Source organism: Pocillopora verrucosa, chromosome 1 (genome assembly GCF_036669915.1).
Source record: "Pocillopora verrucosa isolate sample1 chromosome 1, ASM3666991v2, whole genome shotgun sequence".
NCBI lineage: Eukaryota > Metazoa > Cnidaria > Anthozoa > Scleractinia > Pocilloporidae > Pocillopora > Pocillopora verrucosa.
Window position 1 is genome coordinate 24772963 of NC_089312.1, and position 22653 is coordinate 24795615.

The 22653-nt window shown below is 39.0% G+C and overlaps 1 protein-coding gene across 1 annotated transcript; it reads left to right on the plus strand.

The window, feature by feature from the left end:
* Positions 1 to 3035: 3035 nt before the first annotated feature.
* On the plus strand, positions 3036 to 14982 carry LOC131774398 (hemicentin-1-like). Its single transcript, XM_066162241.1, has 12 exons — positions 3036 to 3071; positions 3649 to 3907; positions 4035 to 4352; positions 8106 to 8420; positions 8686 to 9000; positions 9263 to 9577; positions 9841 to 10155; positions 10418 to 10732; positions 10998 to 11312; positions 11576 to 11890; positions 14317 to 14456; positions 14881 to 14982. Exons 2-12 carry the CDS (start codon positions 3790 to 3792, stop codon positions 14980 to 14982), a joined length of 2883 nt encoding a protein of 960 aa, XP_066018338.1. The 5' UTR covers positions 3036 to 3071; positions 3649 to 3789.
* The last annotated feature ends 7671 nt before the right edge of the window (positions 14983 to 22653 follow it).

Consider the following 22653-nt stretch of genomic DNA (forward strand, 5'->3'; position numbering starts at 1 on the left):
TCTGAGAATTTGGTATTGGATCAAACCTCCTAATTGATACCTTTCTTGGTTCTCATTTCTTGTCTTCTTGAATTTGTAATGATATTGTAAGGAGAAATTCTGTCTTGGTCACTCACGGAAGTTAAAGGGTTAGACTAAAGAATTTCAAAGGTTACTTCCCTCTTATCTCTTACCTAAATTTTTCCTGAAAACTACAGTTAAAATAATAAAAAGCCAACTGCTTTCGAACGTTTACATAAAATGGTTTCTGAATCTTTAGCACTGCCAAATAGAGCTGACTGTGAACTGCTTCAAGCATGTAGCTACATAAAGGCTCAGAGACAAAGACCGACGCACTCATATGAATAGTATGTGAATAGATGTGATTTTAGCTCTATTCAAATTTATTTGTCATTTACTCTTCTCTCTTTGAAGCAAATTAATTAGGATAGTGGAAGTCGTGAACGAAAAGAATATGGGTCTGAAGCTTGTCTCGCAAATTAGCGATGTAGCTATGATATTCACTTCGCGTGGCATACAGGTGATTTGTCTATCCCGTTGGCTTCTGTGAAATACTTTTTGTCTGAATCCGGCTCAGCTTTTTCTTCAAAAGACTAAATGTCTCACCGGATATCGCGTTAAGCAGAATGAAGTACGAAGAGAGTCTATGGCCTTCAGTTACTCACGAGATAAGTAGTTTTAAAAAATTTATTTTTTTGCTGCCAACAAAACTAAAATTCCTATCTGTTTATGTACTAATTGCTTAGAATCACCGAGATGTTTTTAATTTTATCTTTATTTTTATTTTTATAGGCAACCAACTTTTCTTCCATCGGCGAAAAAAAAAACAAGAACGTAAACTTTGAGCTGTAAAATAGAATAGTGTAATTGCTATATACTCAGTGATGATGGAACGGCTTCATGAAAAAAATGGACGGGCTTGATTCAACGGTCAGTTCACAACAAAAGATCGGACGGGCTAATTGTTAATCTAATCGAGACTTAAAGAGAGATCGAGTACAGTAAAAACGCACAAGATCCTAAAAGGAAAACAGTGTTTGACTTGAATTTCAAGGATTTTTCAAAGGAATCCACTGCAAAAAGGGGGGGTGGGGGTGGGGGGGGGGTTTAATATTGTCGGTAGAGAAAACAGAAAAGCGCCTCCACAGATATAGACAAAACTCTGGATTAATTCTAGAAAATTTTTATAAGGTCAATAAAATAAAGCAAAATATGCTTGTTGTGTCATCCAATTGGTCGTGAGCATACAATCAATATGACATAGCGTGTAAAGTTGACATGATACCCAATATGTAAAGCAGATGTTGGGTTATCATCTCTTCCAAGCCCCTCGTTCGTGTCGTGTTCTCAAACTTTTGAAGTGTTTTTCTTTGGCAGGTTGTTTAAAAATTTTATAATACAACAATTAATGAGTTCAGTTTTCGCATGATATCATGAATTATCAAACCTCGTGAGAGTTTTTCTCAGCCAGGCCTTCCATTTTGGCCGTGCTACTGCCATAAAAATAAAAAACTTCGAATGATCCGTATATTCAATAGGGACTTTATGCAATCGGGACGACAACAAGGAAGACGTCGTTTTAAAAATAAATTCATAATTTAGGCAGAATTTCGCGAAATTGCTGGCTCCACTTCTAAACCTCAGTATAGCGTATGTCAGCAGCGTTAAGTTGCAAATTGAAACGTAAATAATTCTCTTTCGGGGTTCCTGTTCTCAGACTACGCAAATTTTGGTGCTTCCACGTTGTTTTTTAACGGTGGATGGCTAAGAAATGTACAAAGGCTTAAAACACACGTGCTGAGGCAATGTTCTGCTAATAGATCTTATGTTTTGCCATGTCCTCGTTGCCGCCAGCTTTTTAATTATTCAAAGACTCTGAGTAAGAAGGAAGTTAAATAAACTCTCCATGGGTTTAATGAAAAACTTTCTGTCTAGATAAAGAAATAGTTATGATAAATAAGTATCAAATAGCAAATAAGTATTGTGTTCCAATTCCTGCTAAAAATGTTGGTTAAGAATATATAGAACTTCCAAATTGGTCTGATCTCGGCTTAGTAGATTTCATGAATTTGTTTTCAGCGATCCCCAGAAAATTGACGTATTTAACTGTGACAGAGATGAAGCTCTAAAATAATTATCATTTTTTCAATAACGCGTCTAACTAATTATATGCGGGATAGCAACTACGCATATTTTTTCTTCTCCATAACCCACCCCTCCAAAAAAAAGGGAAAAAAAAAGAAATAAATAAGGACTGTAACCGTCTAATTCACAGAAAAATAAAAAATCTAAGCCAGCATCAAAATGGGTGCTCCTTATTTTGTAATATTGCAACCTAATATTCAATGAGGTACATAGCTGTTGAAGGATATGGAAAATTAACATTTATATGACGGAAAGAAATACGTTACCACAGCCATAAAAGTGTTTACAGATGGTTTTCGAGTCAATTCCTTTGAGTGGATTTATAGCGAGAAATCCAGTTTTTTGGTACCGTGGAGATCATAATTATTTTCTATAATTTTAAACTTTGGTAGCGATTATGGAGAATCTTCTATTGCAGTTATAGCCAGCTAAAACTTCGGTACCATTAATCACACTCTTTTATATGTCAAACAGTCAGCAATAGAAGCTCTACCGGTCTGTTAAAATAGCCTTACTTGTCCTTATTTAGGATTAAATGAAATGATCAGGAATGTTATTTGATCGAAAAACACTCAAATTATGACATCTGTAGTCAAAAACATCTGTTTCCTTCGCATTTATTCTTAAGTCAGAAAGTTGCATATTATCATATTTCTATGACAAGAGGACGGCTGGAGGTGGGTTGAATATTCGTTTCCCTTATCCTCTCCTTTACCATTTTATTTTTGTTATTATGTTATCAGTGGTCAAATACTACTTTATTTTTGTGAGAATCGACCAGAGCTGTCTTCTTGTGCAACAATATCATGAACATCCATAAATTTGAGTAGTTAGTGAAAAACAGAACACTTTTTTCAAATAAACAACATCTGAGCTTTTTCAGGAACCACGCAAGTACAACATTACAGTACATACAAGTACGAACGGTGAGTGACTCAATGTTACCTCTTCCTTTAATTTTTTTATCTTCGATCTTCTTTTTATGAGTCATCATACACATTCAATTTACATTTTGATAAAGTTTTGTGAGGACTGGTTGCCAAGGTAATAAGATATGATGTTTTGCATGAGACTGCTAATGTGCCATCGGGCTGTCATTTACGTTCACTATATTTGTTTGGTCACAAACATCGAGTTTCTGCAATAAGACCTTTTACCTGTAGCATTTTTAGCTTTTGTAGTAGTAAGTACAATGCAGTAAAAAAAGAGGAGATTGTTGGAAAGTGGAATTGGCTGCCACCATCCTCGTATCTCGGGCCGTATTTAAATGACCTCATAAGCCATTTATTCGAGCTTCAAAAAGACCGCATGACTGAGTGGAATCCAATTTGGTTTGTAATCACGCGAGTGATTAGCAAAATCGGACGACCGCGAAGCGGGAGTCGGATTTTTTAATCACAGGTTGTATCACGAGTTGTAATAAAGTTTTACAGATATATGATATTTCATTTTCTTTCCCGAAGTTTTCATTTGTTCATAGTTTTTTATCCTTCACAATTTCAGTTCCTTAGATTGCAGTCACTTCTTGCCCCATCTTATCCCATCTTTCCCGGCCTCCCATCACTTCGATTCGTCCCTTATGAAGTCGATTTTACGTTTAGGCACCTGTTGTGTGAAGATCTGAACGCACGTCCAACGAACAGAATGCTAGAGACACATTGGCTTAGAGACGCTAGAAACTGTCTCTTGCTATTGCTTGTTACCAGTGCTCTAAGCAACTTTCCATCCGCAGAAACGACAAAGAAATGTAACACCAAGGCTGGTTAGTGGCAACCATGTGGATCTTTTTTTGCGTGTGTTTGCTCAGCTTAATTAAGGTTGCATCCTCACTGATCAAACCAATTTTTTTTTGATAAATTTATTGATGGAATTTTTTCTTTGCCGTCCAGTGATACCTGAAATAGACATCTCTTCGAGTCCACCAAGTCGCACACTATTTGTAGGAGAAGCTCTTAATTTGACTTGTATAGCGTGGCCAAGGTCCGAGGACGTGCTATTTCCTAGGAGAAGGATCAAGTATATTCAGTGGTATGATCCTCAGAATAGCCCAGTTGGATTCAAATGCAAACATTATCATCCAGTAAAAGAACTTCGTTGTGCATTAATGCTCAAGGGCTTGACTTTAGCACAGTTTGGAAATTACACTTGTCAGGCAGAAAATGATTATGTTGGATATTGCCGGCGAAAAACTGTAGAAATTGGACAAGGTAAGCAACAAAACTAACGTTATCTCCTCGAGAAACAAAATAAAGCGGTTACCAGACGTTTTGTACCCAGTCTTTTCGCACCAAAGTCGATTCGTACCAAGTCAGTTGAGTCGTTTCGCACCCGTACCAAAAGCGATTTTCGAAACAACAGTAGCCTGAAGAGCAACACAGGACGACCTATTCCTTCTGGAACCCACGCGTTATCTTATCAGCTATTCCAAAACGTTTTGTAACTTTGATTTGCTTCTCGTCACACGAAACGATTTACATAAATTAATGGCAAAAATTGGACTGAAATTTAACAAGAGTAGGGGAGTGATTTTTTTCTTATCTGCTTACTTCCATCAGCCTTTTCTGGGTAGTTTGTAATTTCAGTCTCACGCGCCTTGCCATTCAAATCAGCTGTCATGATACTTCAAATTGAAAGGGACTTCTAAATGTTGTTGAGTAGAGAGGGAAATGTGGCCGAGTGTTAGGTGCATTAAACTGCGCATTGGAATTTACCTTCTATAGACTTACTTCCTCTCCATTGAAAGAAGACGGAGACGGAGTCGGATTTGTAAACATGAGTAAAGAGCGATACGATCAAGTAAAAATCAAATCGACAGAATCAGAAGAAAAATACCGTTATCACTTACGACTCCGTCGCTTACGATCCTTTGAAGAATTGTCTGAGTCGTAGGAGGAAGACTGTGCTGGAAGGGCCTGAGAACTGGCATGTGATTGGTTGTTTTTTTCCGATTCTGCTCGCGACTGCGACAACCTAGTTTTCACCACGGAAAAAACGAAACCGTTCTGATTCTTCTGAGTCCTATTCTGTCCAACTTATGACTCCGCTTATGATTCTGTTTTTCAGTTTTCACTCGCTTGAAAGTGTTCTTACGACTCTGACTACGACTCCGACTCTAACTCCGTCGCCAGTGAAAACTTGCCTTTAGTAACAGCACTCTTAAGAGGCCCTAAGCCTAAGAAACGACCGATGATTTCTGGCTAAAAATTAAAATCAGCCGATTTTTATCTTCCAAGTAGAGGTTACCTAATACTATTTAAAAACGAATTTCTTTTGCTTCAGTTTCGCTTTAAACCAAAAATATCGAGCCGCGAACTCGTTACGTCTGATTGTAGCAAAATCTGTCCCAAAATATTCCCTTTCAAAAACCCGTTCAAAAATCACTATCGCAACACAAAATAATGAGAAAACTATGCAGTTATGAAGAAAAAGGCCTTTCGATGAAATATCATTCGATAAACATCGAAAAATTGCAGAAGCGAATGAAAAATTAAATTTTCAAATATTGCATATCAAATTAGATGAAGGGGTTGGAGATGATTTTCAAATAATTATTTCTACAAAATCCAACGCTGTTGAAGGTAATCACAGTGGTGAATCAGACATTAGAAGGATATACGTTACGTTTCTGGAAAAACATTTTTCGACCAAAGTATATTGACCTTGTACAAAGCGTTCAAAGTTGCAATGTTTACCGTTATGGTGCTACTTCGGCGAAACACTCTGTTGCCAATACGTCCATGGTAGCGTGGTAAATGTCACTTTAAACCTTGCTAAGCGCTCAAATACCATCCTAAATAGAATGATATGGTGTTAAAAGAGAAAGGAAGATGAAAAATAAGTAGAAAAAGAAAATAATTTACATTTGCCATCTGCTGAGGTGAGTCAAATCTTGGAAATGTTATCGCGTGACACCACTCATTTCTCCAAACTACGGCGGAATCCAAGCAACTGCGTGGAATATAAGTAAACTTGAAACAACTCTTCCGCCGCCATAAATCCTGAAGTGAAACAGTTTTATATTATTGCCATGAATGATGATGAATTCAGGTGAAAATTAGCCTCAGATAGTGTCCATTTGGTACTTAAGCGGGCTTGATGTATTTCGTTACATTCCAACGGACGTTACGGGTCAGCACTTACAGGGGTCAGCGGACGTAAAAATAGAAACAACCAGGTAATCTTTGTCTTAGCCTTGTAATCAAATTAAAACTTCATTTATTACTCACAGAGAAGATAAAGTGAACATATAATGAATATTGTGTACTATCATAAAATACCTGTAAATTCTCAGCCCGTACTTCCTCAGAAAAGATATTTCTACAGTTTAAGCAAACATTAACTTGTACGTTTTTTCAGCATGTGTTTTTGTACGTTCCTCTTCAGGAGCAAACGATGTAAAATTCGCATCTGCTTTATGTTTTTTTACGACAGGATGAACATATAGCTAATGGAAAGATAAATGAAAAGTAATCAAAAATACCCTATAAGACAAGCACTGTCAAATAAGAACATTTTTATGACAAAGAAATCCTCCAAAAGTTTTGAGTCTTTTTCTTACGTGAGCCTATCGGCACAGATATATCAAACAACTGAAACACCTCCTTGTCCATGGCAGGGTTGATCACGTCACGACTTTTGACGCTGGTAGGTGGTCCTTTGTGCCCTGGATAGTGACACAGCTTTGAAGGCCTCCAGTACTCGCTCATATCATAGCGATGGCGAGCATAAACACGTTATGTTTTCACTTCTTCATGAGACAAACAGTCGAGGCCAGCCCTTTGCAGGATGACCTCGTATTCTTTCTAGCCCGCCTAAATACCAAATGGACACTATGAGGCTAATTTTCACCTGAATTCATCATCATTCATGGCAATAATATAAAACTGTTTCACTTCAGGATTTCTGGCGGCGGAAGAGTTGTTTCAAGTTTACTTATATTCTACGCAGTTTCTTGGTTTCCGCCGTAGTTTGGAGAAATGAGTGGTGTCACGCGATAACATTTCCAAGATTTACCTCACCTCAGCAGATGGTAAATGTAAATTATTTTCTTTTTCTACCTATTTTTCATCTTCCTTTCTCTTTTAATAACATACCATTCTATTTAGGATGGTATTTGAGCGGTCAGCAAGGTTTAAAGTGACATTTACCACGCTATCCATGGACGTATTGGCAACAGAGAAGTGTTTCGCCGAAGTAGCAACATAACGGTAAACACTGCAACTTTGAACACTTCGTACAAGGTCAATATACTTTGGCCGAAAAATGTTTTTCCAGAAACGTAACGTATATCCTTCTAATGTCTGATTCACCACTGTGATTGCCTTCAACAGCGTGGGATTTTGTAGAAATAATTATTTTAAAATCATCTCCAACGCTCCCTCTAATTTGATATGCAATATTTGAAAATTTATTTTTCATTCGCTTCTGCAGTTTTTCGATGTTTGTGTTGCGATAGTGATTTTTGAACCGGTTTTTGAAAGGGCATATTTTGAGACAGATTTTGCTACAATCAGACGTAACAAGTTCGCGGCTCGATATTTTTGTTTTAAAGCGAAACTGAAGCAAAGAAATTCATTTTAAAATAGTATCAGGTAACCTCTACTTGGAAGAAATAAATCGGCTGATTTTAATCTTTAGCCAGAAATCATCGGTCGTTTCTAAGGCGCAGGTGCTCTTAAGTAGAGACGATGTAACATGGACAACAAGAAATGAAGAAGCATGTGTAAAATGGATTGCAAATGGAGAAAACGCGAGGCTAAATATTCCAGGATGTCTAAAACGAGGCAAAGCTCGCTTTTTGTTTGTAGAGTTTCGCTTACTAACCCACTTTTCCTGTTTTATGTGCCCCCTTCAGTTTTTAAAAATATTTTTACAGTTTTTAAAAATATTTTTACGAGTTCTCAATTTTTTTTATCTTCTCCCAACACATTTTTACTGTCATCTGGGATTGTCGGTGTCAGCTTTCCTGGCACCGGAGACTCTCGAGGATCCAAAGAACCAAACCGTCGTTGCTGGTTTCAACCTAAGTTTAAACTGCACCGCCGAAGGTTCTCCCATGCCATCCATCACATGGATAAAGAACAACGATTCGCTCGCTATACAGTCCAACCCAAGAATAAAATACATTAAGACTGTTCTGGACGACAAACAAATTCATAGCCAACTGGTAATAGCAGATGCAAAGAAGAAAGATGAAGGAAAATATCACTGCGTTGCAAATAATACTGTGGGAGAAAAAGCATCCAACCCGGCTTTCTTGTCCATCGAGGATTTAGGTGAGACGTATGCTGTATATTACTTCTTAACTTGGCACCAGGTTTAATAACGGAAGGACCATTTTTTTGTTTGTAAAGGGAAGAAAGAAACTTTAAAGAAATTTTGGTCCAAGGGAAACAGTTTTAGAATTCACAAAAATTAAGTTCTCTTTTTAAATTTGAAAATCCTTAAATAATGCACGGTATTTCTCTTTCATTTCTCTTACTCCTTTTTTTATGTTCCCCTAACACAATTTTTACTGTCATCTGGAATTGTCGGTGTCAGCTTTCCTGCCACCAGAGACTGTCGAGGATCCAAAGAACCAAACCGTCGTTGCTGGTTTCAACGTAACTTTAAACTGCACCGCCAAAGGTTCTCCCATGCCATCCATCACATGGATAAAGAACAACGATCCACTTGCTATACAGTCCAACCCAAGAATAAAATACGTTAAGACTGCCCTGGACGACAAACAAATTCATAGCCAACTGGTAATAGAAGATGCAAAGAAGAAAGATGAAGGAAAATATCACTGCGTTGCAAATAATACTATGGGAGAAAAAGCATCCAACCCGGCTTTCTTGTCCATAGAGGATTTAGGTGAGACGTATGCTGTATATTTCTTCTTAACTTGACATCAGTTTTCTCATAGAACGACCATTTTTACCTTTAGAGAATGATGAAAAAAACTTTAAAGAAATTTTGGTTAAAGGGAAAGAGTTTTAGAATTCACAAAATTTAAGTTCTCTTTTTAAATTTGAAAATCCTTAAATAATGCACGGTATTTCTCTTCATTCCTCTTACTCCTTTTTTATGTTCTACTAACATATTTTTTACTGTCATCTGGGATTGTCGGTGTCAGCTTTCCTGGCACCGGAGACTCTCGAGGATCCAAAGAACCAAACCGTCGTTGCTGGTTTCAACGTAACTTTAAACTGCACCGCCAAAGGTTCTCCCATGCCATCCATCACATGGATAAAGGACAACGATCCACTTGCTATACAGTCCAACCCAAGAATAAAATACATTAAGACTGCCCTGGACGACAAACAAATTCATAGCCAACTGGTAATAGCAGATGCAAAGAAGAAAGATGAAGGAAAATATCACTGCGTTGCAAATAATACTGTGGGAGAAAAAGCATCCAACCCGGCTTTCTTGTCCATCGAGGATTTAGGTGAGACGTATGCTGTATATTACTTCTTAACTTGGCACCAGGTTTAATAACGGAAGGACCATTTTTTGTTTGTAAAGGGATGAAAGAAACTTTAAAGAAATTTTGGTCCAAGGGAAACAGTTTTAGAATTCACAAAAATTAAGTTCTCTTTTTAAATTTGAAAATCCTTAAATAATGCACGGTATTTCTCTTTCATTTCTCTTACTCCTTTTTTATGTTCCCCTAACACAATTTTTACTGTCATCTGGAATTGTCGGTGTCAGCTTTCCTGCCACCAGAGACTGTCGAGGATCCAAAGAACCAAACCGTCGTTGCTGGTTTCAACGTAACTTTAAACTGCACCGCCAAAGGTTCTCCCATGCCATCCATCACATGGATAAAGAACAACGATCCACTTGCTATACAGTCCAACCCAAGAATAAAATACGTTAAGACTGCCCTGGACGACAAACAAATTCATAGCCAACTGGTAATAGAAGATGCAAAGAAGAAAGATGAAGGAAAATATCACTGCGTTGCAAATAATACTATGGGAGAAAAAGCATCCAACCCGGCTTTCTTGTCCATAGAGGATTTAGGTGAGACGTATGCTGTATATTTCTTCTTAACTTGACATCAGGTTTTCTCATAGAACGACCATTTTACCTTTAGAGAATGATGAAAAAAACTTTAAAGAAATTTTGGTTAAAGGGAAAGAGTTTTAGAATTCACAAAATTTAAGTTCTCTTTTTAAATTTGAAAATCCTTAAATAATGCACGGTATTTCTCTTCATTCCTCTTACTCCTTTTTTATGTTCTACTAACATATTTTTTACTGTCATCTGGGATTGTCGGTGTCAGCTTTCCTGGCACCGGAGACTCTCGAGGATCCAAAGAACCAAACCGTCGTTGCTGGTTTCAACGTAACTTTAAACTGCACCGCCAAAGGTTCTCCCATGCCATCCATCACATGGATAAAGGACAACGATCCACTTGCTATACAGTCCAACCCAAGAATAAAATACATTAAGACTGCCCTGGACGACAAACAAATTCATAGCCAACTGGTAATAGCAGATGCAAAGAAGAAAGATGAAGGAAAATATCACTGCGTTGCAAATAATACTGTGGGAGAAAAAGCATCCAACCCGGCTTTCTTGTCCATCGAGGATTTAGGTGAGACGTATGCTGTATATTACTTCTTAACTTGGCACCAGGTTTAATAACGGAAGGACCATTTTTTTGTTTGTAAAGGGATGAAAGAAACTTTAAAGAAATTTTGGTCCAAGGGAAACAGTTTTAGAATTCACAAAAATTAAGTTCTCTTTTTAAATTTGAAAATCCTTAAATAATGCACGGTATTTCTCTTTCATTTCTCTTACTCCTTTTTTTATGTTCCCCTAACACAATTTTTACTGTCATCTGGAATTGTCGGTGTCAGCTTTCCTGCCACCAGAGACTGTCGAGGATCCAAAGAACCAAACCGTCGTTGCTGGTTTCAACGTAACTTTAAACTGCACCGCCAAAGGTTCTCCCATGCCATCCATCACATGGATAAAGAACAACGATCCACTTGCTATACAGTCCAACCCAAGAATAAAATACGTTAAGACTGCCCTGGACGACAAACAAATTCATAGCCAACTGGTAATAGAAGATGCAAAGAAGAAAGATGAAGGAAAATATCACTGCGTTGCAAATAATACTATGGGAGAAAAAGCATCCAACCCGGCTTTCTTGTCCATAGAGGATTTAGGTGAGACGTATGCTGTATATTTCTTCTTAACTTGACATCAGGTTTTCTCATAGAACGACCATTTTTACCTTTAGAGAATGATGAAAAAAACTTTAAAGAAATTTTGGTTAAAGGGAAAGAGTTTTAGAATTCACAAAATTTAAGTTCTCTTTTTAAATTTGAAAATCCTTAAATAATGCACGGTATTTCTCTTCATTCCTCTTACTCCTTTTTTATGTTCTACTAACATATTTTTTACTGTCATCTGGGATTGTCGGTGTCAGCTTTCCTGGCACCGGAGACTCTCGAGGATCCAAAGAACCAAACCGTCGTTGCTGGTTTCAACGTAACTTTAAACTGCACCGCCAAAGGTTCTCCCATGCCATCCATCACATGGATAAAGGACAACGATCCACTTGCTATACAGTCCAACCCAAGAATAAAATACATTAAGACTGCCCTGGACGACAAACAAATTCATAGCCAACTGGTAATAGAAGATGCAAAGAAGAAAGATGAAGGAAAATATCACTGCGTTGCAAATAATACTGTGGGAGAAAAAGCATCCAACCCGGCTTTCTTGTCCATAGAAGATTTAGGTGAGACGTATGCTGTATATTACTTCTTAACTTGACATCAGGTTTTATCATGGAACGACCATTTTTTTCTTTGGAAAGGGATGAAAGAAACTTTGGCAAAAGGGAATGTGCTTTAGATTTTTTTAAATTTAGGCAATTTTTAAATATACTCAAATAATGCACAGTATTTCCCTTTCTTTCCTCTCACCGGGTATCAACATTTTTTATTTGTTTCCCGTACTTCTTTCACATCTTTGCTTTCAGACAACTGGGCGAGGATTGTTGAGGATCCGGTGAACCAAACTTGTGTGATTCGTTGAATTTACTTACATTCTATAGCGCCGCTAACAATATACCTAGGGCGCAGTTTTCCACGCAATGTGCGTTGCCTAGGCCTCGTTTGAAGTTTTTTTGCCGTTTTTTGTCAAGGTTAGTTTTAAGCTAAGGATTTAGAGGCTATCTTTTAAGAAGCACTAACTTCGAATCGTCGCCGGATAGTTTCTCGTATTTCAAATCGTTGTTTACAAGAATATAGGAAATCTGGACGCATACAGGTTGTTGTGTCGTATTTATTTACGCCAAGCGTAGCTGGCCCCTACATAATTCAAAATTAGAGTTCATATGTCAAGATCTGTTCACAAGAGTGGTTCGATATCAGCTGACCGGCAAAAAGGAAAGAAAATCCGCCAGTAATTCGAAGGTAAAAGTTGTGTTTGAAGAATCGCACGTATAGTAACTCGACAAGTTGCCGAATAAATTGTCAGAAGTCAACGCGTTTAGGAGCGACGAGAGCGGTGGAAATTTGGATGTATAGCCATCGTTAGCCATCTTTAGGCTATGTGGATTTAACTTCTGTTAGCGAATATCTTCGAGGTTCAATTATGGAAACTAGGAAGAAAGCACCGAGCGAGATTTTGAATGAAGAGGAAGTCAACACCGAGAGAGAGCTGTTCATGCTGGGCGTCGGAGAGCTGGACATTTAGGAGAACCGTGGAAACGTCGAAATGTCGTGCAAGACTTGATTACAAGCCCAGGGGTTGGAAAACAGAAGTAGAAGAAACCGTTGCCAGGTATGAAGAATGAATGGAGGGAGTAAAAGAAGACAGAAGAAAAAGAGGCCCCCATCTGTGTCCAATTTTGGTCACTGGCGTCAGCTTCAGGAGGGAATCTCACTCCTTAGTTAGCTCTGTGACTCGAGACTCTCCTTAACTAACTACAACACCTGCACTTGACGCAATTCAGCCACCATTGTACTCTATTGCGAGTTTATCACCAGCGATTTTCCAGTCAACACCCGCTTATTACTGTGCCCCAAGAACAAGTCTAACTGCAACAGCAACTGAAGTCTACCCAGCGTTTGTTTCACAGCAGACCCACCTTTGCAAATGCAGTACCCGTACCTCTCTCCTTCGTCACTGACCTCTGCACAGCAGTCAGAAGCTGCAATTGCACAAGGGATCAAGCAAGGTCCATCCCTACCAAAAGTAGAGTTAATAAAGTTCGGTGGGGATGTCTTAAAAGGAAGTGGGTCAATAAAGCAGGAGATCTCATCAAGGGCAAAGGTCGAGCTGCGTATTTGGATTTCGTTAGTTTTGTTAGAGAGGCAGCACACCGTGTCAACAATGGATGTGGAAAAGAACTGAAGTTTTCTCCGTGTGCCGAGAGAGAAAGTAAAGAATCTGGCAAAGAGCGTGTATAATTCGTTGAATCGTGTACTTACACACCATTGCGCCGCTAACAATATACCTAGGGTTTCAGTTTCTCACACCATGTACATTGCTTGGGCGTTGTTTGTGGTTTTTTTGCCGTTTTTTGTTAAGTTTAGTTTTTAACAAAGGATTTTGAGGCAATCCTGTAAGAAGCAGCAACATCGAATCGTCGCCAAATAGGTCCTCGAATGTAAATCGTTGTTTACAAGAATACAAGGAATCTGAACGCATACAATTTGTTGTGTCGTATTTATTTTCGCTAAGCGTAGCTGGCCCCTACAAAACTGTTTTTTTTCGGTTCCAATGTAACTTTTAAACTGTTCTGCCGCTGGTCTTCCGAAGCCAAATATCACATGGGTCAAGAAAAATAATTTGAATGCTGCAAACTCAAACCCAACTTCAAGAGTCATTCCAATTTTTACTAGATGACAAAAACATCATGCAAAACCAGCTGTCACTAGGAGGAGTAAAAGAAGAAGACGACGGCAAATATAATTGTGTTACAAAGAGCAGCGCTGGAGAAACACCATCGAAATATGCGTTCTTGTCCATTAAGCATCTAGATGAGGTCGCAGATTGGTACAGTTTGTAACTTTACGTTCAATTTCCGTGAGGGGCAATTATGTAACATAGCTCAGTATGAAATTTCACACGAACGATAAGTAATTAAAAAATTTCTCAAGTTTGCCGACTCTCACTGTATGCGATTTTTCCTCTTTTTTTATTTGATGTATCCAGCAACAGCGTCATCGAGAAAAGATCGGCATCGTTCAGTCTCCTTGATTACTGCGCTTAGTGTATTTGGTGGCATCATAATGACAATCATGTGCGGGTGCACCATGGCGTTTCTCTATCGACGTGCAAGACCAAATAACCAGGTATTTTTCATAGATTGTTTAACCCCTAGGAGTGACTAGCATCTAACTTCTCCTAACAATATCACCCGCAAATCACACATTAAGGTAATGAGAATAAGGGAAATGGTCTCTAATTCGAGAAGCTCTGGATTATGAAACAAATTCTCCTCATCAGCACCTAAGGGAATGTATGGGGAGCAATAAGGGGAATATGCATACTGATGTTATGGTGGAAAAGTTAAAAATTAACTTTGTCCAACTCTCAAAACGATATTTTTTCTTCAACTAAATTGCTGCTAAATTAAATCGGAAAGAATACTCAAGGAGGTGAACAAACTATTTTTTGTTGTTGTTTTGAACGACTGGTATTTCGATTACCAAGTCATTAGTGACCATGAACTGTTATCAGTTGAAGATATTGACATTCTATCCATTTCAATAACAGGAAAACAGGGATGAGGAAGATATGATCTGCATGGCCAACAACGATTTGGCTGAGGGAATAGCGGAAGATGAGAATCATAATACGAACGTTTCAGCGCCTTAGTGATAAATGTTGTCGCTCCGCTGGTAGATGATGAAAAGCAAAATACCAATATGCGACCAAAGAGAAAAGACCCCACACAAGACGATGGGAGTGTCAATTCGATGCGCTTAGAGGGAAGCAAGATTCCTACTCCACCAGAGGTTGGAGAAAAAATTTCACAAATCCCATCTTTGATCAAAAACACCAGGCAGAAAAGTAGTTAAACTCACGCAGTGGTCATTTAAGAGGCTGTCTCTCTTATTTCCACCAGGTCAATTTCGCGTCAAAAGTAATTTTGCCTGAAACTCTGTCAACAGAAAGACTTTACCTAGGAAAGGACTAAATTAGATTTGGTTTGATTCAAAATAATTTTCTGACTGCATTAGGGGCCATAATTATTTCCCAGTTCATAAGGACCGTTGTAACGTCTCGAAGATTGAAAAATAGATAGATAGATAGATAGATAGATAGTTAATTACAACTCATTAATTAATTTCCTAATTAAAAACTGTTACAGAATGACAAATTACAAGCATGTGTCGAATTCCTATGTAAAATAAGAAACAAATTAATATCTAATTATCACCTACGATAAACATAACTTAAGAGAAAGCTATTCTTGCATCTTTCAGTTTTACACCTCGGACGAATAAATGTTCTTTGTTCTCTCAGATAGTAGCCAGGTTGGTATTTGCTTGGAAGTAGTTTATGAAGACTGTGAGATTGATTTGCACATATTTCATTGAACAACTTTGGCTGCGATTGCCTCTCTTCTATCATACAGCGTTAAAAGTCTAGGTAATTTCCAGAGCCTTGGCATACGAAAGCTCGGGATAAATAATCTTCATAGCACGTTTTTGAAGTCTTTCTAGGTCTTCGCTTAAATAACTTGTTAAAGCGCGATGGAAAACTGGGCTGCCGTACTCCCAGAGTACACCGAATGCATGTAATGTAAAATAGAAGAAGCTCTTTTGTGGCGACATGCGATCTCTTCAACTGTCTTAGAAAATATAGTCTTGTAGAAACCCTTCCTAACTAACTCTAACATATGGGCATTCCATTTTAAATCACTACTTATATTGAGTCCTAATAATTTTATACTTTTCACAGTCTCAAGGGTCTGACGGTTTAACCCAGATAGGATCAAATTCTGGTTCGTTTTTTGCGAAGCTAATCCTAAGCTCTTTACATTTCCTTTCGTTTAACTGAAAACCTTCATCCCTTGCTTGTATTGCGAGATCGTCTACGATTTGCCTGAATACAGCTCTCTTGGCCATTAGCTATCACCTCTGAAATTGTGGTATCATCCACATATTTCCACATCTCTGCTTCTCCTGCATTCAGATCATTAATCATAATTAAAAATAACCGTGGCCCAAGCTTGGTCCCCTGTGGGACACCAGCTGGAATGTAACGCCATTCGGAGAATCAATCCTCGACTAGTTTAACTCTCTGTCTTCTATCCGATAAAAGTCAACAATCCAGCATAATATGTGGTTCGGAATATCGTAATCTAAGATGTTTTGATCAATAAGATCGAACGCTTTACGGAAATCAAATAGAACCACCCTAATCACGGCCGAATTCCCATCGGAGCTGAGGTGTCAGTTTTGGATCATGCTAACAAGTGCGTGCGTAGTGCATGATTTAGGTATTGTCCCATATTGTCTTTTGTCGATTTTCTTTAACACGGCAGGTATCATAAAATTCATGAACAAGTAATCTTCTGCCATCTTGGAAAGGATAGGCGTAAGGGAGATAGGGCGAAGGTGCTTATTGATGTCTTGGATGGTCTTTGGCTTGGGGACAGGGACGATATCTGCCTCTTTCCAAGATAAGGGCAAACGGCCTTCACGAAGGGAGGCATTCATGATATCCCTGATGGATGGCGCCAAAAGATCCGCATTCCTCCTTTAGGAGCCATCCGGGGAAACCGTCCGGTCCTTGTGTGCCTTAGCTGGATTAATAGAGCATAACTTTCTAAGATAGAAAACGCTGATATTGGTGAGAAATCCTCATTCATAGTTCTGCTCGAAGACACAAAATCGTCTCCCCTAAATTAGATTGGGGTAAAGCGATTTTGTTTCAAAATAGGCATATTTTGTAACATTGTAAATATTTGATTCGCATAGTTAAGCCACAGAATTTATATCAGATTGCTTAAACCTGTCTAGTTTGCCAAGAAAGTTAGAATTTGCCCTCTCAATATATTTGAAAGGCGAATTTTATCATATTCTGACCACTTGAAATCGCCATCGGCCGATAGCCGTAGATAACCTTGATTTAGACGCTAAGTTTTTGGGATTTGGGACCTGGTTGACGACTCTATCCTACACAGCCGTAATTTAAGACCTTTATAGGCAAAAATATGCAAAAACCCCTATACATTTTCGATTTTTCAAAGTTATGACCGTTTGCATCAGCACATGTACGAGTATTCGCGATTTTTTTCACCTACACCAAAATCGAACCACTGGAACAGATTTCGTCATAAATACAGCTTACCCGCTTTGCAGCCCGGCTTCATGACTCACTTCAGAATTTTTCTAATAACCAAATTGGTGAAATCCATGATAACCTCAACAAATGCTAGGTATTGCCTTTGAAAAGTAGGCGGCATCCATAGCGATTCGTGGTATCAAAACAAATGTCAGAATTGGCCACATTTCGCGGTGAATCACACCATTTAACGTCGCTACAGAGCTGAATTTTTTTCCAAAATCAGAATATATACTCTCCATGTCTGGAAGCTGAGGGGGAAATTAAGGTTTAGGCTACTGAAGTGAAGAAATAATCGCTTAAATTTAGAACACGACGATCCAGTTCCATGCTGTACTGTTTTCACAAAGTCCGCACAAAAGAGAAGACCGCTGATAACTTGTGTTGTACGTTGTGCCATACGGTTTTGTTTTGTATCCCATTTACATCCCAATGTAATATTTGGGGAGGAAAATTTGGATGAAAAGAATAAATGCTTGTACCTGGAGTTTAATATGATATAATTAATACTCAATTTCAAATATCCTGAGCTTGCTTCAGTCTCGGTCCGCGTCGATTGTGTCCACAGATCAGCAACCTGTCAATAGCCGGAGAAATCGGCTACCGACTTGATAAAAACTTTGACACATGCTTCGTATGAACAGATGTTATAAGTGTTGCTTTTGGTAAATTTTTAATCGTTTTCATCAAAACATTGCACTTACTACTAGATATTATAATAATTACACTATAACAACGCCTTCAGAACTTGATATCGGAACCAAAGGGAGTTTATATCTGTAAAGCATATTCTACACTTTCAGCCACCGTTTACATAAGTCTAACTGAAGAAACACATTGACAATCACTAATCACGTCCGAAAGTTTGTCTATGAGGATCTTTTTTTTTTGGTCTCTCGATTTTAACAGGGACTCAAAATCACTAGCAGAAGGGCTCTTCAACAAAACCACATTTGATTTGTCTGAAGTGTGTTCACAGAGGTTATACGCGTCCGTAGCAGATTCGGATTTGAGACTGTTAATCTCTTTGTTTAACTTTGTCTATTAACCAATCTTATATCTCGGAATCTTCTGGACGCATTGGACAGTCATTCCTTCCTTCCATTCCAGCGATATCCCGATCACGAACCCTGATCTTTCGTCGCCTATGCTGCTATAGCCGAGAGAAAAAGCGCTGTAACTTGGCCTCTTTGTCCGCCACTGTTCTCTAGTGAACTAAAACGTGCATTTGATTCAAATTTTCCAGCATTTCGCATGTCCATTGCAACTTGGTACTGGGCTCTGCCTTTCGGCCCAGTTCTTCCTCCAAGTGTAACCGTGTCCGTTAGGTATTCTTTTTCCCCTTCTCTGAAAATCTAACGCTGCCCCCTTGGTTTTGCTTACGGCCTCCATCTCTGTTCATGTTAGAGATCGAGTGGGGTGAAGTATCCCACGGGAGAAGTGGAGTGGTGTACTGGAATCTAAGGTGCGAACAGCCTCGAACACTCGATAACCAGCGGTAATCGTAGCGATGATGAACTTAAGGGCCCAGTCCCTTTTTGATTGTGGGCCATCAATAACTGGCCTAAAACCTGCTATTGACTGTAACACCTCCCCCCCCCCCGTTTTTTCCCCTTTTCCACACCATACCCTCATACAACCACCCCCCCCCGCGCCTGTCCCACTCCGCCCCCCCCCGCCCCCCCCCCCTGTTTTTCCCTTCTCCCTCCCCTGTTTTCTGGTTTCCTTTCCAAACGTTTCAGGTGCAGCTCTAGCTGCGAAAAAACGTTTCGAACACTTCAACACATCCAAGCACAGAGCATTCAAACAATGGCGGTGTGTACTCTCTGTATTCCTTGCTGTCCCTTTGAACGACGCGTTGACCCTACGCTTTTCACGAGAATCATAAAACCTTTGAGATTCCATGGTTTGAAGGGAGGTTTGACCTTGGTGCTTGATATAAGAAAATTACGTCATATGGAATGTACTTATTCGCTTTACCGAATGCAATTGGCTGCCCTCTTAAGGTTTTGTTATCCTTATACCCCGGGGTTACTCCTCGTTAATATTTTCGGATAGGGGAATGTGTTTGCAAAGGTTGTTTGAACTCTGACTATTCAGGACATCAAAAGGACGAAAACTGGATGCTATGCCCCTCGCCTTATTATATCAATGTAACACAAAAGGGGACTTTGTGTCAAATGTATAATACATAGGTCAAACAACAGAAGGAATGTATACCCTTGCATCACGGCGTAAACATTGGTGTTCAAATTAACTGTCTAAGTTTATTTACTCTCGTATCCGCCTTGCGTGTTATGACATAAAAAAAAATGCTTTTGTAAACATGTAGATTTTAGAGATAGGTCGGGTAGTAAACCCAATTGTATTACGCATTTTTCAGTGTGAGTGTGCTCTGTTTGTTTCCTCCCCGTTTATCTACATAATTGACTAACGTTACAATTTTGGGGTGGTGTTTGGGAAACTTAGGGTGTAGATTTCAAGTTTTTGCTTTAGAGCAAGTGTTACCAGTCAAAGTATGATTTAACTTAATCAAGTTGTCACGTTATGCTGTGCACATGGGCCATCTATGTGGTGATCACGGTACGGTATCTTGGGACGAAATCACAGCAGTTTGTTTTGTTTAATACTCACTTACGTGCGAGCTTTGGCCCAAATGTTAATCAATTCCAAATACTGAATTCTTGAACATTTAAACCGCACCTCCATATATGTTTTAGATATCATCTTGACTTCAAATCAACCTGCCCCACATTTCAGGTGACAAATACCTGGTTAGTTAAGCTTATAATTTACATTCAAAAAATCATACCTCAATTGGGAACCCTATGTTGGCAAAACGAGTTCATACAAAGATAGTGATTTATGTTCCCTCGACATGTCGTAGAGGAACTGCATTTCTAGTAACTTACAGCTGTCCGGGCCGTTTGTGCAGCAGGGTACTGGCAGAGTGCGACCGTGAGTCCGCCAGTTTTTTTACATTATGTTTCCTCTATGACTATTTCGCAGATTCCAAAGTATCGTTAAGTCTTGATCAGGGAATGGTCGTGTGGCAAGCCTGACCTGTTTAACGATAAGCCCTAATACTTCTTGTAACCGTTCCTCCTAAGCTGACGCTAAGTGACAATGCTTGTAGATGATCATTGATATCACCTCTACATTCTGAAAGCATTTTATCAAAACCCTCGCGGAAGACGTCGCTACAGACTGAAGCCCTCTCTTGGTTTTCGAAAAAGCACTGTGTCATGTGCCCATACTACACTTGCAGGCCGTACCATAAAAAATAAAGGGTCAGGCGGGTTCTACACCTGCAATCGACTTAACGAGGACCACTAATCAGTAGCGCGATAGTTGCAATCGTATCAGCTTTAAATTCCCAAATTTTAGCCCCCAAACCTTTCGACTCATAGACTTAACAAAGTGGAGTTCTACGACTGGTTTCTTGAAGAGACTTAGCAGCGTGCAATCCAAAAGTTTCAACAGGACTATTAAGCTGCGAAACATGGCCTTTAGTTTTCGAGTTTTAGATTCGCAACAACGACGGTCCAATGAAGAGTAATCGTGATAGATTGCCCGACCGCTGAAACTTGGAGTTATCATAAAGTTCACCTCAGTTTGGGGGAGCGAGGAATATTCTGAAATTTTCACATAAACCCAAGGATGCGCCGAAAGGTAAGCTATATTTTATGACGAAATCATGCCTTCAGGTGGTTCCGATTTTGGTGTAGGTGAAAATCGCGAATGCGCTCGTACTATGTGCTGATTCAAATCGGTCATAACTTTTGAAAAAAACCCCCTTCGAAAATCGTTACAGGGGTTATTTTATGTGGCATATTTTTGCCTATAAAGGTCCTAAACTTAACGTCTGACTAGGATAGAGTCGTCAACCAGGTCCCAAATCTCCAAACCTTAACGTCTAAATCAAGGTTATTTACGCCATCGCGGCCGATGGCGATTTCTTGTGTTCAGAATATGCTAAAATTCGCCTTTTAAAAATGTATTCAGAAGGGGCAAATTCTAACTTTCCTTGGCAACTAGAAAGGTTTTTTAAGCAATCTGATATCAATGACATGTGGCTTAACTATGTTCGAATCAAATATTTTACAATGTTACAACAATATGCCCTAATCTTTCAATTTTTCGAGACGTTGCGACGTCCCTACTGACTGGGAAATCTGTTATCACTGCCCTTAATGCACTCAGAACAATTCCTTTCGAATGTCAAACCAAAGCTCATTTAGATCTTTCCTAGGTGTAAGTCCTTTCTGTTAACAGAGTTTCTGGCAAAATTTTGAGCAGCGAAATTGAACCGTGTGGAAATAAGAGAGCCAGCCTCTTATGTGCCGCATCAAGATGTAGCATGGTAGCTGCAAACATGGCGATCAAATGCCTAATTGCTAACATCTCTTAATATAACGCTTGAAGAATGCGAAAAGACCTGTATGATCTCGAATGTGCTTGAAGAAGTACTCGGCCAGTGGGAATATGGAATTTCGTTTACGAAGTTCGTTGTGGTGGAAGAACGGAAACATTATTTGATGCTTGCCAGTAAAAAGTTGCAAAGAGGTAGACATGTAAGTCTCAATTCTATTCGCACTGATCTTTTTTAAGTTTTAACAATGTTGTCCTACAGTCAGGAGGGATCAGTAAGTAATATCTATGACGTAGATGCCTTTTGCTTACCATTGAATGTTCAATCATAGCTTCTGAAGTCCATTTACTTACAGTTCGCATTCTCTGAGTGAATGAAGGAGTGTAACTTATCATTCTTCACACATTTTTATGTAGATTGTGCACGCAACCTTGAGAACGCCGCGACTGTTTAAACGAGATAAGTACGCTGAAACAAGCTGGCCGACATCTGAATATTTTCAACGTAATTGGAGCATTCGGGTACACGGAGGTACAGGTTTATGCGCAACATAGAGGTGACTCTGAATTTCCTTCAAGCATGCAGCTTACATAGTATCACTTTCTGACACACACCAGATCGTCCCCACGCGCTCACATGAGAATACTTGAATAGATCTGATTGTATTTCTTACTCAAATTTATTTGGTATGTCCTATCCATCTCTCTTTGAAGCAAATCATTAGGATTGACGAACGGCTCGTGAACGAAACGACATGTGCTTCTGTAGCTAGTCTCGCAAATTAGCGATGTAGCTATGATATTCACTCATCGTGGCATACA